Here is a 19284-nt window from a genome sequence, read left to right as displayed (position 1 = left end):
TGCAGATTAGAGGTAGGTGCCAAGAAACATTTAACACTTTGCAGAAAGGGGTAACTCAGAAGCGTCATGGGAGATCAAGGAGAAACCAGGCTACTCACGTTCTGCTCTACTCATGTTCTCACATCCCTCACTGCCTGTAGCAGGATTACTCTGGAGTCCTGGAAACATTAAGAACTCCTCTCTCCAGCTTGGGGAACCTTGGGGACACCTTGGGGAGCCCACTTGAGAAACAAGTATTTGATCCAGTTTCACGGGGATGACACAATGTGAAGGTGTAAGACTGGCAGGGATCAAAGCAGGGCTGCACTGAGCCAAGGAGAAGCAGCTCAGTCTCTCAGCAGTGCAGGCCTCACAAATTGGCTGGCAATGGGATTGGACTTCCTGGAAGTTTAATCTTAAAAAGAGGGCTTGATCCAGACAGAGAACACAAAGCCACCAGTACATGAAATCTGCAAAGAAATTGAGTCAGGCTGCTTCCTGACCACATTATTCTATTGGCACCCTTGTAAATACTGGTTAATGCATCTCCCAGTGGGCCTGACCCTCCCCTTCTGCCAAGGATCAGATGTACTGTATATGAATGCACACTGAGCTATTTCAATTTTAAAAATATGATCTAATCAGTGATGCTTAAAATGTACTTGTTAATGGCACCAGTTTGTGATTTAATTTTACTTTAATATAAACCATCTGCTCAGAGCAGACAGCAGCTGCAGCTCTGGTGCCCTCGGGTCTCCAATAAGGAGGGTGTGTCTGAGCTGCCACAGAGGATGCTGTGCCTACCACCAGGTATGGGCTCGACCTGGCCCCAGGGTTACCTTGTCCTCAGGATAAGAGCTGACTGCTGTGGCCAAAGAGCTCTGCAGAGACCTCAGGGCTCTCTTTTCTCTCCACCAGGAAGAGCAGAGGCAGTGACTGGTGAGGTGAGCTGGGGGGACTGGGCATTGAAACTGCCTTGACCTCACTACTGGGATGAGGGAGAGGAGGGCAGGCTGCTGGGGGCACCATGCTGACAGACACATGAGATCCAGCACAAAGTGCACTGTCCCTCCAGAAGGAGGGGGAATGCCTTGTGTCCCAACACCCTCTCAGAACCACGAAAGCAGGTCCACTGCAGGTGGTGCCACCCAAGAGCTCTAGTTTGGGTCCCAAAGTGACACTCACAAGAGCTCCTGTGCAGCAAGTTCACTGCTGGTCTGGCGTGGGTACAGGGCCTGGCAAAGGGATGCAGACAATGCTGTTCCCCAGGCTTGTCCAACAGCTCACTGCTGCTCTTGAAGGCTCAAGTAATGAGACACAGGCTTGGTGTGGGAGGAGAACATCACCTAAGAGTCATCGTTGCAATTCTGACCCTGGACAAGTGGAGGGGAAGGACAGAGGGAAGGGTTTTTGAAAGGAGCAGATGACCTTCCCAAATTCTCCCGTTTTAGCCTTGTGGGTCCAGAAAGCCCTGTTTGTTAAAAATAAATTCAAAGAACAAGAAAAGAAAAAAATAAAGCAGAAAGAAAACAGAGAGAAGGAAACCTCCTCCTCTCCTATTCGCAGGCTGAGATATTCCCTGGGCAGCCCTCACTTTCCATCATCCATCCATCACTACCTAAAATAAATACAAGTTTAGAGCAAAACTCATTAGAAAATAAAGTGCATCTGGAATTGAAAAACTTCATGAAAAAAGGGTCTTTTTTTTTTCCTTACAAAAAATATTCTTTAAAAAGAAAAGAAAAAAGAAAAGGAGCAAGAGGACAGACCATGTAGCTCTTGGCCTGAGGCCTACAGGGCTGTCCCGTTGGGGAGGGGGATCTTAAATCCACTCTTGAGCAGGGCAAGGCAGATGCAGAGAGCCAGCAGGCCAGCCAGGAGCACGGCCAGCAGAGCCTTGAGGCAGGAGGTGCTGCTGCGCGTGAAGGTGCCGGGCGCCATGGTGCTCAGCAGGGCCGTGCTCACAGTCAGCGTGTACACGATGGACACGCCCGTGTTGAGGGCCACGATCTTCCCAAACTTGGCAAAGGGGGCAATGATGCAGAAGAACAGGGGCACGGTGGCGATCAGGGTGGTGGCGGCGCTGGAGACGATGGCTACGCCCACGTGCCGGACCGCTTCCATCGTCCTCCACTGCCGGCACGCCGCGGCGTCCTGCGGAGGGACAGCAGGCTCAGCCTCACGGGCACAGCACGGGGGTGGCTGTGTTCCAGGGAAACAGGGCCAGGGAAGAGAGGAGAATCGTGACTCCGTGTTTCAGAAGGCTGATTTATTATATTGTGGTATTATGTTAGGAAAGGAAAAGGAAAGGAAAAACTTGTGACTGTCAGAGAGTCCACACAGCTGGACCATGATTGGTCATGAAGTAGAAACATCTCACATGGACCAATCAAAGATGCACCTGTTGCATTCCACAGCAGCAGATAGTTATTGTTTGCATTTCTTTCCTGAGGCTTCTCAGCTTCTCAGGAGAAAAAACCTGGCATAAGGATTTTCATAAAATATGTCATGGTGACAATGGGGTTCACTGGTATTTTAGGCTTTGAGAGGGTGGCCTAGCTGATAGAATCCCAGTCTGTCACTGTGATATTTTATGAAAAATCCTTTGCTAGGATTTTCTGCTGAGAGCCTCAGAAAAGAAATGTAAACAATTAACTACCTGATGGATGTGGAATGTGGTCTGGAGATTGTTTACCAACAGGTGCATCTTTGATTGGTCCATCTGAGTTGTTTCTACTTAATGACCAGCATGGTCCAGCTGTGTCAGACTCTCTTGAGAGTCACGGGTTTTTATTATTCATTCCATTCCATTCCATTCCATTCCATTCCATTCCATTCCATTCCCAGCTTTCTGATGGATCCTTTCTCTCTATTCTTTTTAGTATAGTTTTAGTATAGCATTTTTATATCATAATATAATAAATCAGCCTTCTGAAACATGGAGTCAAGATTATCATCTCTTCCCTCATCCTGGGGACCCTCAAACACAACCACACCAGCCCAGGACAAAGAGATTGCTTGAGTGCAGCTCAGACATTTGGTGCAGTGCTATGCAAAGAGCCACAGGGTTGGAACTCAGCAGAAACAAAGGCTGCTGGATTTTGTGCCTCCTTTCCACCACATCAGACTGACTGCTGGGCCTACACCACACAGGCACTGCATGCAGATACTGCACTTGGCATCACAGATCCCATCTTCCCAATGAGACAAAAGGCGTTAACAAAGCCAGAGGTGAGCTGGTGGTCAGTCCAGCAGAGCAATTTTCCGAGGTTACAGAATTAGTGTAGAGCTGTTTCAGCACAGACTGTCTTCACCTGGACATGAAAACAGGGTGCTTCGGACACAGCTGTGGCCAGCAAGAAAGGGACAACCATGTGGGCTGGAAACCCTCAATTGAATTTGCTGTACTCAGGTACACAGGCTGACAGTCTGGAGCAGCCAGCTGGACAAGCAGCCAACACCATACCCCAAGGATGCTCTGAGGGTGCCAGGACACATCCCCCCTTGCCTATCGTGCGTCCTGCATCACAGCTGGATGGCATGGAGGCACCAGAGGAAGGAATGCAAGGCTGTAGGAAGAACAGAGCTCACCTCTGCCTGGTGGAGTGGCAGGTTCTCCCCTGCCAGCAGGTAGCCCTCCACCAAGTGCACGCAGTAATCCACAGAGGAGCCAACGAGGATGGAGAGGGAAATGGCTTCCACAGCTCCCATCTCCCAGCCAGACCAGTACATGATGGTCACCACGAGGCACACAACCCCTGTGGGAGAAAGGTGTTGTGAGGCAAACGTAAAGGACTCTGGGACTGCTGCACAAGTCAGTCCCTGGGGAGTTTGGGATCATACCCCACAGATCTGTGTGCCACCCAGTCTGAACCTGGTACACACAGTCACCCTGCCACAGAGACAAACACTTCCTGCACCTCCACAGAGACAAAAACACTTCCCTCACCTTCCCTTAGCACAGGGGCCATTTCCTTAGGTGACCAGACCTGCTGGGTCTCGTGGAACACCTAGCTAAACATCAGGCAAACTGACAGACTGATGCCAGTCTAGACTAACTTGGATTCTTGCTAAATGAATCCAAGCCCAGACAAGTGTCCACATGGGCACACAAGGCCCACAGGGAAGTGAGCCTGTTGTTTTGCTCGCTGCAGTCACACAGAGGCTGAGCACACTTTTTGAAGGCAAAGAGTACTGTTAGATCGTGTCACATGTGGGAGACTAAGTGGTTTCAAAATGTTAGATTTTATTTTTAAACTAAGAGGTTTAGCAACACATTCAGACCACAGTATTATCATATCACCAGCCCGGGAGAGGAAACTATTTACAATTTTGCTTCAAGTACTAAAACATTGCTAAAATACTCAGTTTTAACCTTTTCCACTGCTTGGAAACAGCAGCCATGGTGCAGGTTCTTGGAAAGTAGTGCAATTGTTATTCAGAGCTTGTGGGACTTAATCACATTATTATACATAACAGGTACAGGTAGGGATGGTATTTGTATAGCTAAAACCCTTATTTAAACAAATAGAAGGGATTGTGTAGATAAAACACACTGGGAATTAGGCACACAAATCTACTTTCCCAATGAGGTTCCTGTGCATTTGTTGAGAGTTTCTTCTGTTCACTTAGCCAGTCTGTTCTCTAGGACTGGCTCCTGGAAAGCCAAAAGGGTTTACACAGAATACAAGCAATTCAGTTTGAATCACCAGAGAATCAGCAGTGCCACAACCCATCAATTTCAGGAAAAGTGAGAGCCTGACCCATTGGAATTGGTGTTTTTACCTAAAATGCTGAGCAGCACTGGCAGCAGGAGGAGGATGTGTGTGGTGAACACTGCCACAGCAGCCACACAGATGACCAGCGAGAGGACAAGGCCATACAGGGCACTCTGCACTCCTGGAAGGAAACAGCCAGCTGATATGAATCCTGGAAGGTGACAGCTGCGATGAGAAAGGCACCATGTTCCTGCTGGCAACAAGGCAGGCAGGGACTCACACTGGGGAAGACAGGAGGGGGAGAATGAAAGTGGAAGGAAGGCGATTGGTTTCTTGAATCTCGCAGGGCTGAGTCCCTTCCCTTACCTATTTCCTTGGGCTTTAGCCTAATTTAGACAATACACATTACTTAGGGCAGGAACAGGCTTTAGGAGATTGCACAGCAATGGCAAAGGACTGTGCAGATATAACCCATGCCCACCATATGGGATGGAGCGTGCTGTGAGGATGTGTCAGAGAGCACGGCTTCCCCAGGGAGAGAAACATGGCAGTCACTTGCCTATAATCTCCATGAAAATCTGCTTCCAGTGCTCACAGGTCTGGAAACCATGCCGGAGAGCAGAGCCCTCTGGGAAGAGCTGGAGTTGCTGCTGCAGGAATGTCTCCCATTTCAGATAGTCAGCATATGTCTGGAAGGAGGATTTCCCCTTGTAGGTTGTCTGTAGCAAGATAAACACATCACTCATGTCCTGCTCTTTGGGCAGGGTATGCATGGCAAGGGAAAGGGCAGGACAACCAGCTCAAGTGGCAGCACCAGGCAGAAGTGGCAGTGGCATTTGGGCAAATCTGCCACCAGCTTTTTGCCTGAGCTAATTGTGGTGTAAGCAGCCTCTTCTACCAGCTTGTGAGTGAGTGCAGCCATCTGTCCACAACAAATGCTAATAAATGCTAAATTATGTCTGCAAATGGAAGTGGCCAGTGCAGAAAGAGCAGAACTAAACCCCCAGAAGTCACAGGATGAAACTGTGACCCGGATGACAGTGTTACCAGGTGATGCCCTGTGCTCACCGATTCGAATGCCATGGAGATCCACTGCACCTTCCCGTCCTTCACCCCCACTGCCCCATGAGAGAGCTGTCCAGGCAGCAGGTTTGGCTCAGGGATATTCTTGCACTCTGGGTGCAACATCTGCAGAAAGGAGGAGATGCTGTAACCTGGAGAGAAAGAAAGAGCAAGAGATGGAGGGCAGAACAGGGAAAGGAAGCACACATTGGAGCAAAGAGATGAAAAAAACCCCAACCAACAACCCAAAATGAGAGCCCCAAGAGAATCACAGGACCCATTTGTCCACAGCTGCTTCCCCTTGCCACTCTGGTTTGCCAAAACCTTTGGGGTCTTGGCATCACAGCTCTCAGCTGCTGTAGCTTGAAAGGACACTGTCATCAGCATGGGACAGGACAGTGCCACTGCAGTTTGTCCCCAGCTGTCAGGTAGCAGCACAAAGAGCAAGTGCTGAGGGGCTCTCTGCCTGGCCTGGCAGGGATTTGCTGCAGGCATGAAATTGGCTTTTAGCCTGAAGCCAATATGCACTTCCTAGGCTCAGCTCCACAAGCTTGTGACCTCTGCAGCTGGGAGAGATGGTCACTGGTCAGGTATGCAAAGCCACAGAGGCAGTGAGTAGCCCCACTGCAATGACATCAGGTGTGAGTTCATTGTTATTCAGGAGCTACTAAGAGGATCCTTAATGCATCAAAAGACTGTATCTCAAGCAATACCTATGACTAGAAAGAACAAATGCAATTCTGTTCTTATCTTTCTGGATTAAATCCCAAATATACCCAGTGTCTTTGGCATTAAAGAGACCATCCTTCTTTCTTTCTGTCCCAAAAAGCACAACCAATGACATGTTCTAGAAGGGTCAAGCTGCCTTGGGAAGAAAAGGAGACAGCAAGAAGCAGTCCCCCTTTCTGGTTTGCTGTTGAGGACCCCAGCTCAAGCAAGCACAGGTAGGGCTGCAGAGGAGTTAGTCTAACCTACCCGAGGGCAGGCACTGAGCCCCTCCGGGCTTCACCAGCTCAGAGTTGCTGGCAATGGCTTTGCAGAGGCGGCACAGGTTGCCAATCTCTTTGAAGAGGTCAAAGCTGTCATCGTAGATAACACTGCCCTTTCACAAGGAGACACAATGACAAGAGCACCACACGTGAGACATACACACAGCAACTGGCACTCCAGCTTCCTGCCTGCTCCTCTGCCTGCATTTGTCAGTGCCCCTCTGGAGGAAACAGGCAAAGGCTGATTCTGCACAGTGCCCCCAAATTACAGAGCAGCAAGAACAGCAGAAAGCTGAAGTGCAGCAGCCAAGCTAAGCATAATTTTTCTAGGGAATGACTGTCATGTGTCAAGGTATGAGATCTCACAGCTAAGTTGATTCTAGAAAAGTCACATTTAGTGACTTTCCCTAGAGTAATTGATTTTTTTGTTAATACTTCATAACAAGATGTATATTATAGAAAAATATCAGTTCCCTCAGTCTTGAATGTGTAGTGAGACTTTATACTGCACTCAAGATGGGTTTGATTCAAAAATCCTCAATAAAGCCAGGTTTAGACTCAAAATTAGAAGGTTATATTTTGCATTCAGAGGGATTTTCTGAAATGTCTGAAGTGTTTTTTCAATAAGGACTTCCTGATCTCCATTATTTTGTCAATTTGCTAAACCAGAACTGTCCTGGCTCATCACAATGCTACAACCCTTGCCCTTCCATCCATCCAGACTTCTGGACCACCCTGGGCTGTGGGTATTAACTAAACACCATCCAGCGAGCCTGCCCCTCGCTTGCCAGCCCCTTGCATGCCAGACCAGCATGGCCTGCCCAGCGCCCAGACCATGACTGTGGCATTCACATTCTCTGAAAAATCCCTTCGCCCAGCATTTTTCTCCTGGGAAGCTGAGAAGCCTCAGAGAAAAAGGAAAACAATTCTTATCTCATTTGCTTCTCCTGTGTTGTGCTCGTGTGGAATGTGTTTGGAGATTGTTCACCCACAGGTGATTGTTTCACTGCATTCTGCTGTGAGTTGTTTTCACTCTTTGGCCAGTCAGGGCCAAGCTGTGTCAGGACTCTGGAGAGAGTCACAAGTTTCATTATTATCTTTTTAGCATTCTGTATCCTTTCTGTATTCTTTAGTATAGTATAGTGTTCTTTAATATAATATAGGATAATAAAGTAATAAATTAGCCTTCTGAGAACATGGAGTCAGATTCATCCTTCCTTCCTTCACCGGGAAACCCCACAAACACAACCCCACGAGTACCATGTCTCCGATGACGTGGTTGTCCTGGCGCCTGGTGCGGTTCACGCCTCTGATTCCAAACACCACAAACACCATGGCTCCCGTGTCCACCAGCGGCCGCACCGCTGGCTTCCCACAGCCTGTGTTCATGCATGGGTTAAATCCAGATGTGGCTGACAGCTTTGCTTTGGGCGCTGCTGTCAAATACAGAGTAAAGGTTGGTTATACTGGATGGCAAGAAAAGGTCTGGTTCTCTGGATCTTGGCAGGGCCTCATCAGCTTACCTTTTTCACTGGGAACATAGAGGATGCCTTTGGTGGGTCCATCTGGGCTAGAGCTGAGCAGACAGCCTGGAGGTGCCACACACACTCGGCCGTGGTAAGGGGGCTTGTGTGACTGGGCAAAATACAGTTTCCTGTGCAGCAAAGAAAGTTTGTTATGGGGCAACAGAGGTGGAGAAGATGAAGCATCCAAAGTATTACATGGAAACAGACATTCTCAGGGACAGAAGCAACAGGAAGGGTGAACAGCTACACATCTGTATCCCTAGCCATTGTATATTCTGTGCTGCCTGTTCAGCCCAAGAGTTCAGGTGGGTAAGGGCAAGAACCAGATCAGCAATATCTTTTTGGGACTCAAAGAAGCTCCCAGCCACAGTCTCAAGCCTTTTGCATGTTAATGATGCTATGGGCCTGCAAAGTGACTGCAGAGATGGGGCGTATATGCAGCAAAGCAAATTCTAGAGTCGTGGATGACACTGATTGAGAGCAGGACTAGCACTGGCCACGAGGCCTCTCACATCAGCCTCTCAGCTGTGCTGTTCCTGCTGCCTTGTCCCGCGGGGGGTTTTGGAAGGTTACCGTGTTCGCTGCTGCTCCTTGGAGGCCACGTAGAAACTGAAATCGAACTTCCAGCCCTTCTTGGTGTCACAGGACAAGGTGGTCATCATCCACTTCCTGGGGCTCATCTGCTTAAGCAGCCCTACTGTGGACACACAAGCTGTCAGCTTCCTGGTGAAGTTACCGAAAGGCACTCTATACACCTAAGCAATGGATTAATGAAAACAGACACTTAACTCCACAGGGTTGCAGCCTGTTGCACATCAGCATCACACTCTCCCTTCCTCCCTGAGCACTGGCACAGCCACACAGAATGAGCACTGCAGGCACAGTCAGCCCCCAGCCTGCCCCTTCCCAGCAATGGCCAGTGTGTGACAGGCCCCTTAATACCCTCATTCCCAGTGCCCTAGGCTGAATGGTGGCTGCTCTGCCCAGGGTGAGGGACATCTGCCCTAGGGACACCCACAGTTTTGCTCCCATCACTGACAGTCACCTCTCAACAGCAACAGGTGAAGTCTCGTGGCATTCAAAGGTATCATCTTGGATGATGCCAAGCACAATGCCTCTGTGTTAACTACCCTACTGCAGTGCTCTGAAAATGTCACCCAAAGCTACCTAGGACCCCATGGAGAGACAGGAGGAGGCTCTTGTGCTCACCTGCTGAGTGCTGCCCTCTTGCTAGAGGGGTCCAGCATCCTGGACTGACTTACCTGGAATGAAGGCACCTCCCCGTCTCCCGGTGACACCATCTGCCAGGGCGCAGGGACACTGGCATTGAGTGAGAATCTGTAGATAGCTGGTCTTCCCTTGCTCCTGGACTTGGAGATATACACAGTCCCCTGGAGCTCTGAAGAAAACAGAAGGCATGAGGTTTGGGGGTACTTCACAGCCAGCAAATCCTGCAGATGCAGCCAGAGCAAAGGAGGGCTCTTACGGTCTGCTGTCTGCTCAGAGACTCCAGGCACAGTCTCACAGTACACCTTTCAAAGTACATCAATACAAATACATCCTGAGCTGCAGTAATTCCTGATGGCTTATTGAGTCATGTCATCTTGGGACCTGGCCCAATAACTGTTTTATCCTCAAAATCCCCTGCAAACTGAATTTACCCTCCTTGTGACCTGCCAGCAAGGTTGTGAACAGGACTGGGATGTGAAAGCTTGGAGTTCCTAGCCCTGTACTCAGATCAGAGGGATATGACACCAGATGATACTGCCACCTGGGTTATAGGACCATGTCCTAGAGAGCAGTAGGCATTTAGGGAAAGGGGGATTCTCGAGATGTCCCATACATCCAGCACCAACCTAGGGCTCAGTGGGGCAGGCTCTGAAGAGAATTACTCCCCATCAGATATTCAGAGAGCATGTGGTTTGGTTTGTACCACAGTGGATCCTTGGGCCCTGGCTGCAAACGTGGCCAGAGTCATCATGCTCCACTCACCTTGCTGCCCTGCATCACTCATGCTGCCTTTGCTTCCCCAAGGTGAACCTGAGCCCCTCTTCTTTTTTTCCAAGGAAGTTCGGATGTTGTTCTGCAAACTGTGGGGCTTTTCCTGAAACAAACCTGTCCCACAAGGTTAGTCAGGGAGGAAAGGATGAATGGCATGAGAAAAGATGTACCAGGCCTGTGCACACCACAGACTCAGCTGCTGAATACCAAACCCTGAGCAGGCAACACAGTGCCACAGTCTCTCGGCTGGGCACTGACTCATGATTTTATGAGTAAAAATAGTCAGTTTTCATGGTCTGTGAAGGGATTGCTCCAGAAGAAATACTCAGGCAGTTCATGACTAAAGCAGGAAATACTTTTCTAAATACTCCACTCCTACAGGCAACTCAACCATCCTATTCCCAAGGTGTGCCTCCTTTCCACGGGGTCCATCCAATGTCCAGTGAGATATTTGAACATTGTAGGTGTCTGCCTCACATTTCAGCTCCTCCAGTCCAGGGCTTAGGCCAGGCTGAACTGCACCCACCACGGTTTGGGAGCCAGTGCTCTCACCTGAGCAGGTAATGCAGGAGATACCTTCAGCACTCAGGTTGTATTTCAGATCCAGTAGCACCTGGATGTTTGTGTCTGGCCGGAACAGGACGGGAGCACGGCTAGCTGGATGGAGGCGGCTCGCAAAGAATATGGACAGCAGCAAAACAAGGAGAAAGAGCCCTGCAAGGAGAAACTGGGTAAGCATGGGACACTACATGCACTTCACAGTCAGACATGCTCAGAAAGCAGGCAGGTGGAAGAAAGATGGTATTTTCAGCTGGAAAAAGAAAAGCCACTAAAGCACACTGGCAGCTGGGCTTTCTTGTAATAGGCCCCATGCCTGGAAAAAAATCCATCAGGAATTGCCACTTTAGATCTGAGAAGAAAGGGACAGAAAAGTACCTCAGGGACTGACTGTTTGGGGAGCACTCGCCCTCTGTGTTAGAAGACATTTACCATGTCCCTTTTCCCAGCTCTTGTAACTAATAATCAAGGCTTGAAGACTGATTGAAATGTCAAACCCTCTAAAATCCATGCAGATGCAACCCGCCTCCTTGCTTACCCACAATCACCCCTCTGCTCTTCACTGCAGACCACAGCACCCAGTGTTCCAGCAGCTCCTGCAGATGAGTTATCAAGTGACCCTGGCTGCTCTTCTCTGCAGAGAGCTGCAGATTTTCTGGCATCACAGACACCAAGGGGACATCCCCCATTTCCAGGGAGACTAGGATAGAGAGAAATCAAAAGTAGTCTCAGTGTCATGACTGTCTCTCAGAGCTCTCTGCTCTCCTTTATCAAATCTTCTGCAAGGTGCTGTACAACTCACTCAAGCTGAAGAGATGGAGTAAGACCCTGGCAGAGGCTGTGGCTCCAGGGTGTTTTAAGAAGCATCTTTGTCAAGTCACTGCCGTGCAACAGCTACACATGTAAATCCACAGCTCAGTCCAAATCTATGCTTCAGGCTATTCCTTGCTCTCCCAAACCCCACAAACACTGTCCATAAGGTCACAGGGATACTGCATGTTTCTTGGGCCAGCAGAATTTGTCCCTGTCCCACTAAATATGTCTTACTGCTAATTACACACAGCTGACTTCTTCCTGACTGCAGCCTGGCTCCTCCCTGATTCTCTCATCTTCAAATCAGGGATGCCAAGGGAAATGCCCCCTTCTCTATGTGTGAGAAGTGGGCACTTGCTGAGGAGGGATGAAGCATGCCTGGCACACTGCTCACCCAACCTACAAACCACGCTTGGTCAGGGACTGGAACAAGCTGCTTTGCTTCTTCACAGTTCCCTCATGCCCAGGGCCCTGGAGGAAAACCTTCTGCTGTTTGCAGGGAAGAGAGGGATTATTTCCATACATCACCACTGCATGTGGCTCTGGCATACTGAGGAGAACTCTTTCAGCACAGAGCCAGAGCTCTGCCTGCCTGTCAAAGGCATCTCAGAGCCTACTCTGCAGCAGGGGCTCTGCACATGCCATGGCATTGATTCAGTTATCTCCAGTTCCAGTTTGCTTCTAGGCCTGAAGGTTACTCACTGCCCTGACCACTGCTGTTGGGGGGTTTAAAAGGAAGAGATTCCAGCAAGTTTTAAAAGCCAAGTACAAGAGAGCACGACCCTGTAAGCACCTTTTTCTTGGGATCAGGGCTGGAAGGATTATCTCCTGCTAACAACAGATAAGGAATTTCTGCGGGTTTTTTTTCTAGATTGCTTATGTGATCTCAAGCAAGTCACTGCCCTCTTCATACCATGATGAAGGAGCTGCTCTAGGGGGCCAATGCTGGAAAACAACAGTGTTCTTTCTCCTGCTTCCCAAATACAGTGCTCCAAATGGCAGGGAGGAGGGGAAAACTTTACTCCAGGAGTGAGCTGTCCTGGTGTTATGGATTAGATGTTTCATGGCTACTTCCATGTCACAATCAGTGACAGAAAGCAGACCACAGTGGACCCAAGAGAATTAGCAAACAAGCTGAGAAAGCATGCATTGACATCCACTGAAGATCTCAAAGCAAACTTACAAAGAATATTGAGTCCTACAACTTCCCATGATGACACCATCTCCAGCTCACAATTCAGGGAACTGAGGCAAGGACCATGTCAGGGGTAGGGAGAACTGCAGGATGAAGAGGGCAGAGTCATCCCCCTAAAGGCCCCAGACAGCAGACACATACCAGGCTCCTCCTCCACGCTGAGCAGTGGGATGTCATCGTCAAGGTAAGGAAGGCTCTCTCTGCCTGCTCTGGAGGTGGCTGCTGAGGCAATGAAGAGATCTTCAGCCAGGTGCAGGGCACTCTTTTTGGTGCACTTCTGACTGCAGCTGGATTGAAGCAGGAGAGGAGAAAAAGGCGAGAGTTTAAAGCCACATACCCTGTGAAGAGTTACCAGTGGGCTCCTTCAGTGGCAAGGAGAGCTGGAACAACCTGCTCCAGTTGCTTGGAAAGACAGCAGGAGCTGCCAGGAGCAAATTCCACTGCTAAGTGCTGAGAGGGCAGGGGCTGGGCTGGATCCACAGAGCAGGGCTGAGCTGGGGGCACTGGGTGCTGAGTGATGGGAGTTTCAGCAGTTCCTCTCCCTGCTAATGAATAAAATCATTCCAGGTCACCTGCAGTGCTAAAGAGCAGGGGAAAAGGAAATGTCCTGACTTTCAAACACAAATCTCCACATCCTGCTCACAGGCAGGAGCAGTGGGGACCTGTCTGCCTTGCAGGGCTTGCATCTCCACCTTTTGAAGGTTTAGCTGTGCATTAAGTGGAAACAAATGGTCCAGTACTCCATGGGATTCAACCAAGAGAATTGACTGAGAGAGAATGAGACTGGAACTTGACCCTTCCATTTTGCTTGAATCTGGAATAGCAGAAGTTAAATTTCCCTTCTGTCAGAGCCAAAGCCAAGCTGCCTGAGGGGAATGAGGATAAACTAAGATGATAGGGAAGGAATTTGCAAACCTCCTCGACTGTAAATTCCACAACTCCCCACCCCCAGGCTCCAGGGCTCACCTGGCTTGGCAGGAGCTCTCTAATGGGGACACATAAAGGGTCCATATTCCAAGAGCAGCTGGCATGGTGAAGAGCACAGCTACCCAGCAGCAGGACACAATCAGTGACATGAAGAGTCCAAAGTCATGCACGGCTGGGATCTACATGAAGAGAGAGAACACAGAATTGGGATCTGTAAAGGCTATAGCTGGCCTATGGATACACAAATAATTTGGCCATGACAGACACGTACTCGACCAGCTTAGCTTGTTAGAGAAATGAAGTAAACAAGCCCCTGGACACAATACTGATAGGCTGAATTTAAGTTTAAACAAGGGGACCCCAGCCAATCCCTTTGAATCAGGGAATGCACCCATATCATTGCCCAGTTAGCTGGGCAGAGTTAAGACCTTTGTCCAATCCTCTCTCTAAGCACAGGAAATTCAAAGCCTCTATAAAAGAGGGTGCACTTCAACAAAGGCTGGCTGCTGCCACATGAACTTTGCAATGTGTGTACGTCACATTCCTGTCTCCACCATCAGTGACAGGGGTCAGCTGGGGCAGGATTGCTGAAGAGATAGCAGGCAAGGAAGAGATGTCTGCAGGAACCTGAGAATAACACACGCTGACCTCAGGCATGAAAATGAGCAAAGCTGCTAGGTAAAGCACTGAAACAGAGTCTGTTTGATCAGTGGCACAGTGTTACGTGGGGCCGTTGGCTGGAGACAGGCAACACAAACTCTCAGAGATCCATGTGACAACAGCAATGGTTTATTATGGATGCCTCCTTATACAGGGGGTTTAAATCTCCCAAGGTTAGACAAATGATTGGTTTGGGTCTTAACACTGCCCCAGCTCCTTGACCACTGGTATATCTGCATTCCAGAAGGAACATGATTGGATGAGGTCTCTGTTGGAGTTCGAATCTAACCAATGATTGTTTACCCAGGTACTTGTTTTACTTATTTTCTAGAATGAACCAGGCTAACCTAATTGGATTTCTGTTATGGCCAGATTTATCTTGTCCAGCTACAGACCAGCTGTACTGTGACAGCACAGAAGTATTTCCTTGGATAATCCACTCCCTTACAGCAAGTAAGAGACAGCCCTGTAAGAAGCAGGTCTGGCAGCCCGCTGTGCTGCAGGAGAGGACAGATGGTGTTGGCAGGTTCCTGATCTATTAGGCCCTTTGGCAGACATTGAAACCCCAAATTCCAAAGGTACAGGGTACCTGAGAGAAGATGTTGGCAGCATATGCTGCAGCTGTGGTCAGGGAGGTGAAGAAGGTGGCTTTCCCTGCTGTCTGGATCGTGTGGATCATGCGCAGACGCAGGTCCTTGAGGTGGGTGGCTTGGCGGTAGGTGTTGATGAAAACAAAGACATCATCAACTCCTGGAAAAAGACAGCAGAGATATTGATACTCTGCTCACAGAAGTGACACCTGCTAAAAATCTGATTTCCCCCTTGACATTTGAACTGCAAATATTAAACTTATAGGTAACAGAAAAGGGCCTGAAAATTCAGTCTGCATTTGCCACCATCACCTTCTTCTCTCCTGCAGACAGAAGGCAGGGCAAGGCAGCACAGGTAAAGCAGAGGCTTTGAGTAAAGATGAGCTTACCAATCCCCACGATGACAAAGGCAGCCACACCATTGAGTATACCCAGATACTGGATCCCAAATACGACATGGTACAGGAACAGAGCCACCAGGCAGCTTAGCCCAATGCTGGCAATGCCAAAGAATGACAGAAACACTACAGCAGAAAAGAAACACGGAAAAAATAATATCTCTGGCCACCCCCAGCAGAACAAACACCTCCCATTTTCCCTCTTGGGATAGTGGTTCCCATGAGTGTGTTGGTGACAGAGAACAGTTCAGGGCTGCAGGAGTACTGCTTGCAGACTCCTTCCCATGAGGCTCATGCAAAAAATTACATCAAATTTATGCCAGTGTTACCAAGACGGGCATTTGCATCTTTTTGTTGATCTCCTGTGAGTCTTTCCCTCACCCTGCCCATAAATCTCTGCTCTGGATACCCAGACTGGCTTGCCCTTCTGCATGCTGCTGTGCCACACAGGTGCCAGGGCATCAGAGTCTCTCCTTGCCTTGACACAGAGAGACAGGGCACATGTGGATTCGTGTTAGAGCAGGGTAGCTGTGACTCCAGCATACCTGAGCAGGAGGTGAGGATGTAGACCAAGACAGCTATGCAGCTACTGCTGATGAAGGCCAGCAACATGTCATTGTTGAAAGTCCTCCTCACTTCATAGTCAAACAAATCTGTCCCTCCATACAGCACCTGGACTTTGCTAGGGTGGGGAGATATGAAAGAAGAGGAATAGTTGAGCACAAAAGGAGCAGAGCCAGGTGGTTTAAAGCACAGTATCTCCTCCAGAGCCAAAGGAGGTCACTGCTCTAATAACCTGGCAGTTCTCTGAGAAAACAGAGCAATGAGAGCAGGTTGAACAAAATTGCTGCTGGAGGTGAAATTCATACAGGGAAAGAGAAAAATAAAGAGCAGGTCTAATATTTTTTAAATTCCTCCACTGCATGGTGGGTCTTAGGCACTAATAGACAGTTCCTGGAGCCTTCAAAACCAATTCCATCTGGAATCCTAATCATTGCTTATTATATTAGCACTGTGGATGCAGGCAGAGGGAGAGCTTAATCAGAAACTATATGATTTACCAGGTTCTGCCTCTGGAAGCAGGCTCAGAGCAAAAATAATCCAACATAATTTAACCAGGACTACAATAATGCTGCAGCACAGGAGGCTATCAGGGATCTGAGCTTTGGAACTGAGCCTTGGCCTCAATTCCCCTTTGGCTTGTCAGAATCACAATCTGCTTTCCCATCCCATTGCTGAGAATGCTCCGTGGCTGCCTGCATTCCAACCTGCTTTTGAAGACTAGTATCTGTTCATTCTGGGAAGTACTAAGACTCAGGGCAGGAGAAAGCTGGAGTCTAAGAAGGTACAGAGACTGGGATGCATAGCCTTCTGTCAACTGCCTGAGTACTGGAATGCTCTTTTAGCCCTTTTAGCTCTATTTTATCATCTCTCTCTCACAAGCACTGAGCAAAGCTCTGCTCAGCCAAGACCTGGTAGTAAAAAAAGCCTGCACTTCCTGAAACTTATTCTGCTCTGAAACTCCCTTCCCCACTGCTCTGTACAAAAAGCAGAATTGGATCCACAGGTTGAGCAGCCTTGAGTAAAGACTTTCATCCCCTGCATCAGACCAGTAGTGGCCAAATTCAGAGGAGGAAGACAGTTCTGTTTGAGCTAGTGGAACTGGGTTTGTAAGACAGAAGCAAAAAGATCCTATGCCAGACAAAGACTCAGTGGAAAGACAGAGAGTAAATTCAAACTTTGTCCCCTTTTCATTGTCTCTGTTGGTGTCTCTGGCATGTTGCTACACGTGGAAGTGGCAGCAAAAGGGAGCATATGAGTAGTTTTCTGCCATATACTCCCCACCATCATTCACAGCTCTGTGGCTGAGCCCAGTTTCAATGGAGATGCTTTTTCATCTGGAACATTGTGCCTTGGCCACTGTTCAAGTCTGACCAGTAGTCCAAGCTAGCATGTCAAGCCTTCTGTGCCTTCCCAATTGTGGGGATCCCAGTTGTGGGTTTCTCTGGGTCTGGATTGAAGGCACTTGAGACAGTAATTCATGTTGGGACTCAGGTGTTTATTATTTCTTGTCAGTAAAACAGTCTCATTAATGTGAGTTCAGCAGCTTTTCATTAGAAGGCACAAAATAGCCAACAGTCTCTTGTTACAAGGTCTTTTAAGACTAAACTATCCCATTAAGAACTGACACCTAGATTATTTTCCCTTTTAACCAATCACTGATCCCACAGAGCTGCAATGAGGACTTTTCTGCCCAATTACAAAATGCCACCCAAACCCATGAAGAAGAAGGAAGAAGAAGCATGAAGAAGAAACCCAGGACAACACCCTGTGCCCTCCATCTTGCTCCCATCCACAACATACTAAAAATCTCAAAAGCTAAATTTGTCACCAAGTGTCACAGCTACACTACTCTCTATAATCTATTTCACACTTTTGTAGATTCCAGTCTATCTTGAAGTCTAGGAAACTTTCTCCATGAATGAGGATCAGAGTCAGCGCTGCCCTGGGAGTCAGGGCACCCCAGAGCAGACAGAGAAATATTCCCAGTGCCCTGGGTTTCCACACCCAGTGAAGCCAAATGGAACATGGCTAGAGCAGAATAGGCACTTCTGCCCTGGTGTGAACTTCAAGGCTGAGCTTTTGCCCTGAAAGGTCTATTCCATCCTGTGCCCTTCCCTGCCCTGCTGCACTCCCACCTGCCCTGCCCACACACCCCCTCACCTCGTGGACTGCTTGGCCAGCATGGCCACGTAGGTGATGACGAAGTTCTGGAACTTGCGGCGCTGCTCCTCCCAGCGATCCTCCACCGAGTAGTAGTTGGGCAGCGGCGCCCCGAAGAGGATCTCACTGCGCAGCAGGGAGCTCTTCCTGTTCTCAGCAGACAAGCCCTCATCCACGTACCAGTAGAATTCGGGGTGGGTCATGGCCAGCTCCAGGGACCCTGCAAGAGAAAGCAGTGCCACTTTTGTTAGGTCCTGCTTAATTGTCTTGGCAAGGCACAGGAAAGGTCTGCCATGGGGAAAATGGGAGTCATCCTCTCCTTCATCTGTTGTAAATGCAGGGCCACTAATGAGGGGGGAAAGGATGCATCTGACTCCATCTTATCAGAAGGATAATTTATTACTTTATTATACTATTTATTATTTATTATTATACTATTTATATTCATTATTTATTATTATATGATTATATTATTTATTATTATACTATTTATTTATGATTATACTATTTATTACTTTATTATACTATATTATTATACTATATTATTATACCATATTACTATATTATATACTATATTATTATACTATATTATTATACTATATTATTATACTATATTAAAGACTACTATACTATACTAAAGAATACAGAAAGGATACTTACAGAAGGCTAAAAAGATAATAATGAAAACTTGTAACTCTTTCCAGAGTCCTGACACATCTTGGCCCCCAATTGACCATTGAGTCAAAACAACTCACAGCAGAGTCCAATGAAACAATCACCTGTGGGTGAACAATCTCCAAACACATTCCACATAAGCACAACACAGGAGAAGCAAATGAGATAAGAATTGTTTTTCTTTTCTCTGAGGCTTCTCAGCTTCCCAGGAGAGGAATCCTGGGCAAAGGAATCATGTTCAAAGAATGTGAATGCCACATTGATCGGAGCAATGCTGACCCTACTGCCTTCCAGAGAGCAAGGAGGGCCAGGGAAACCTGGATTGCAAAGACTCACATCCCACTTCTGTTCTGTGACTGCTTGTGTTACTGCCCTCATGCACTTCCTCATCAGGGACACATCTTCCACCTGAGTGACCTGAACTACAGCACCCCCAGCCAACAACATCCTGATCAATACTCCCACTGCT

The 19284-nt window shown here is 48.3% G+C and overlaps 1 protein-coding gene across 1 annotated transcript in view; it reads right to left on the bottom strand.

Annotated features, from left to right (window-relative positions):
• Nucleotides 1-732: 732 nt before the first annotated feature.
• The window catches only part of DISP3 (dispatched RND transporter family member 3), a 40042-nt gene continuing 21490 nt past the window's right edge, over nt 733-19284 (bottom strand). The window contains exons 3-21 of the mRNA XM_041419435.1: nt 18141-18360; nt 15962-16098; nt 15408-15542; nt 15018-15178; nt 13808-13947; nt 12983-13128; nt 11372-11533; nt 10828-10989; nt 10267-10389; nt 9537-9673; nt 8848-9029; nt 8272-8402; nt 8009-8184; nt 6735-6861; nt 5766-5911; nt 5257-5416; nt 4765-4878; nt 3571-3737; nt 733-2133 (exon numbers count right to left, since the gene is read on the bottom strand). Coding sequence (XP_041275369.1) covers nt 1771-2133; nt 3571-3737; nt 4765-4878; nt 5257-5416; nt 5766-5911; nt 6735-6861; nt 8009-8184; nt 8272-8402; nt 8848-9029; nt 9537-9673; nt 10267-10389; nt 10828-10989; nt 11372-11533; nt 12983-13128; nt 13808-13947; nt 15018-15178; nt 15408-15542; nt 15962-16098; nt 18141-18360 — 3089 coding nt within the window. The 3' untranslated portion in view covers nt 733-1770. The remainder of the gene's footprint in view (nt 2134-3570; nt 3738-4764; nt 4879-5256; nt 5417-5765; nt 5912-6734; nt 6862-8008; nt 8185-8271; nt 8403-8847; nt 9030-9536; nt 9674-10266; nt 10390-10827; nt 10990-11371; nt 11534-12982; nt 13129-13807; nt 13948-15017; nt 15179-15407; nt 15543-15961; nt 16099-18140; nt 18361-19284) is intronic.

This window comes from Onychostruthus taczanowskii, unplaced genomic scaffold (genome assembly GCF_017590055.1).
Source record: "Onychostruthus taczanowskii isolate IOZ18803 unplaced genomic scaffold, ASM1759005v1 scaffold61, whole genome shotgun sequence".
NCBI classification, from domain to species: domain Eukaryota; kingdom Metazoa; phylum Chordata; class Aves; order Passeriformes; family Passeridae; genus Onychostruthus; species Onychostruthus taczanowskii.
The sequence above is the reverse complement of the archived record's forward strand: the minus strand, read 5'-3'. Positions and strand labels throughout refer to the sequence as shown.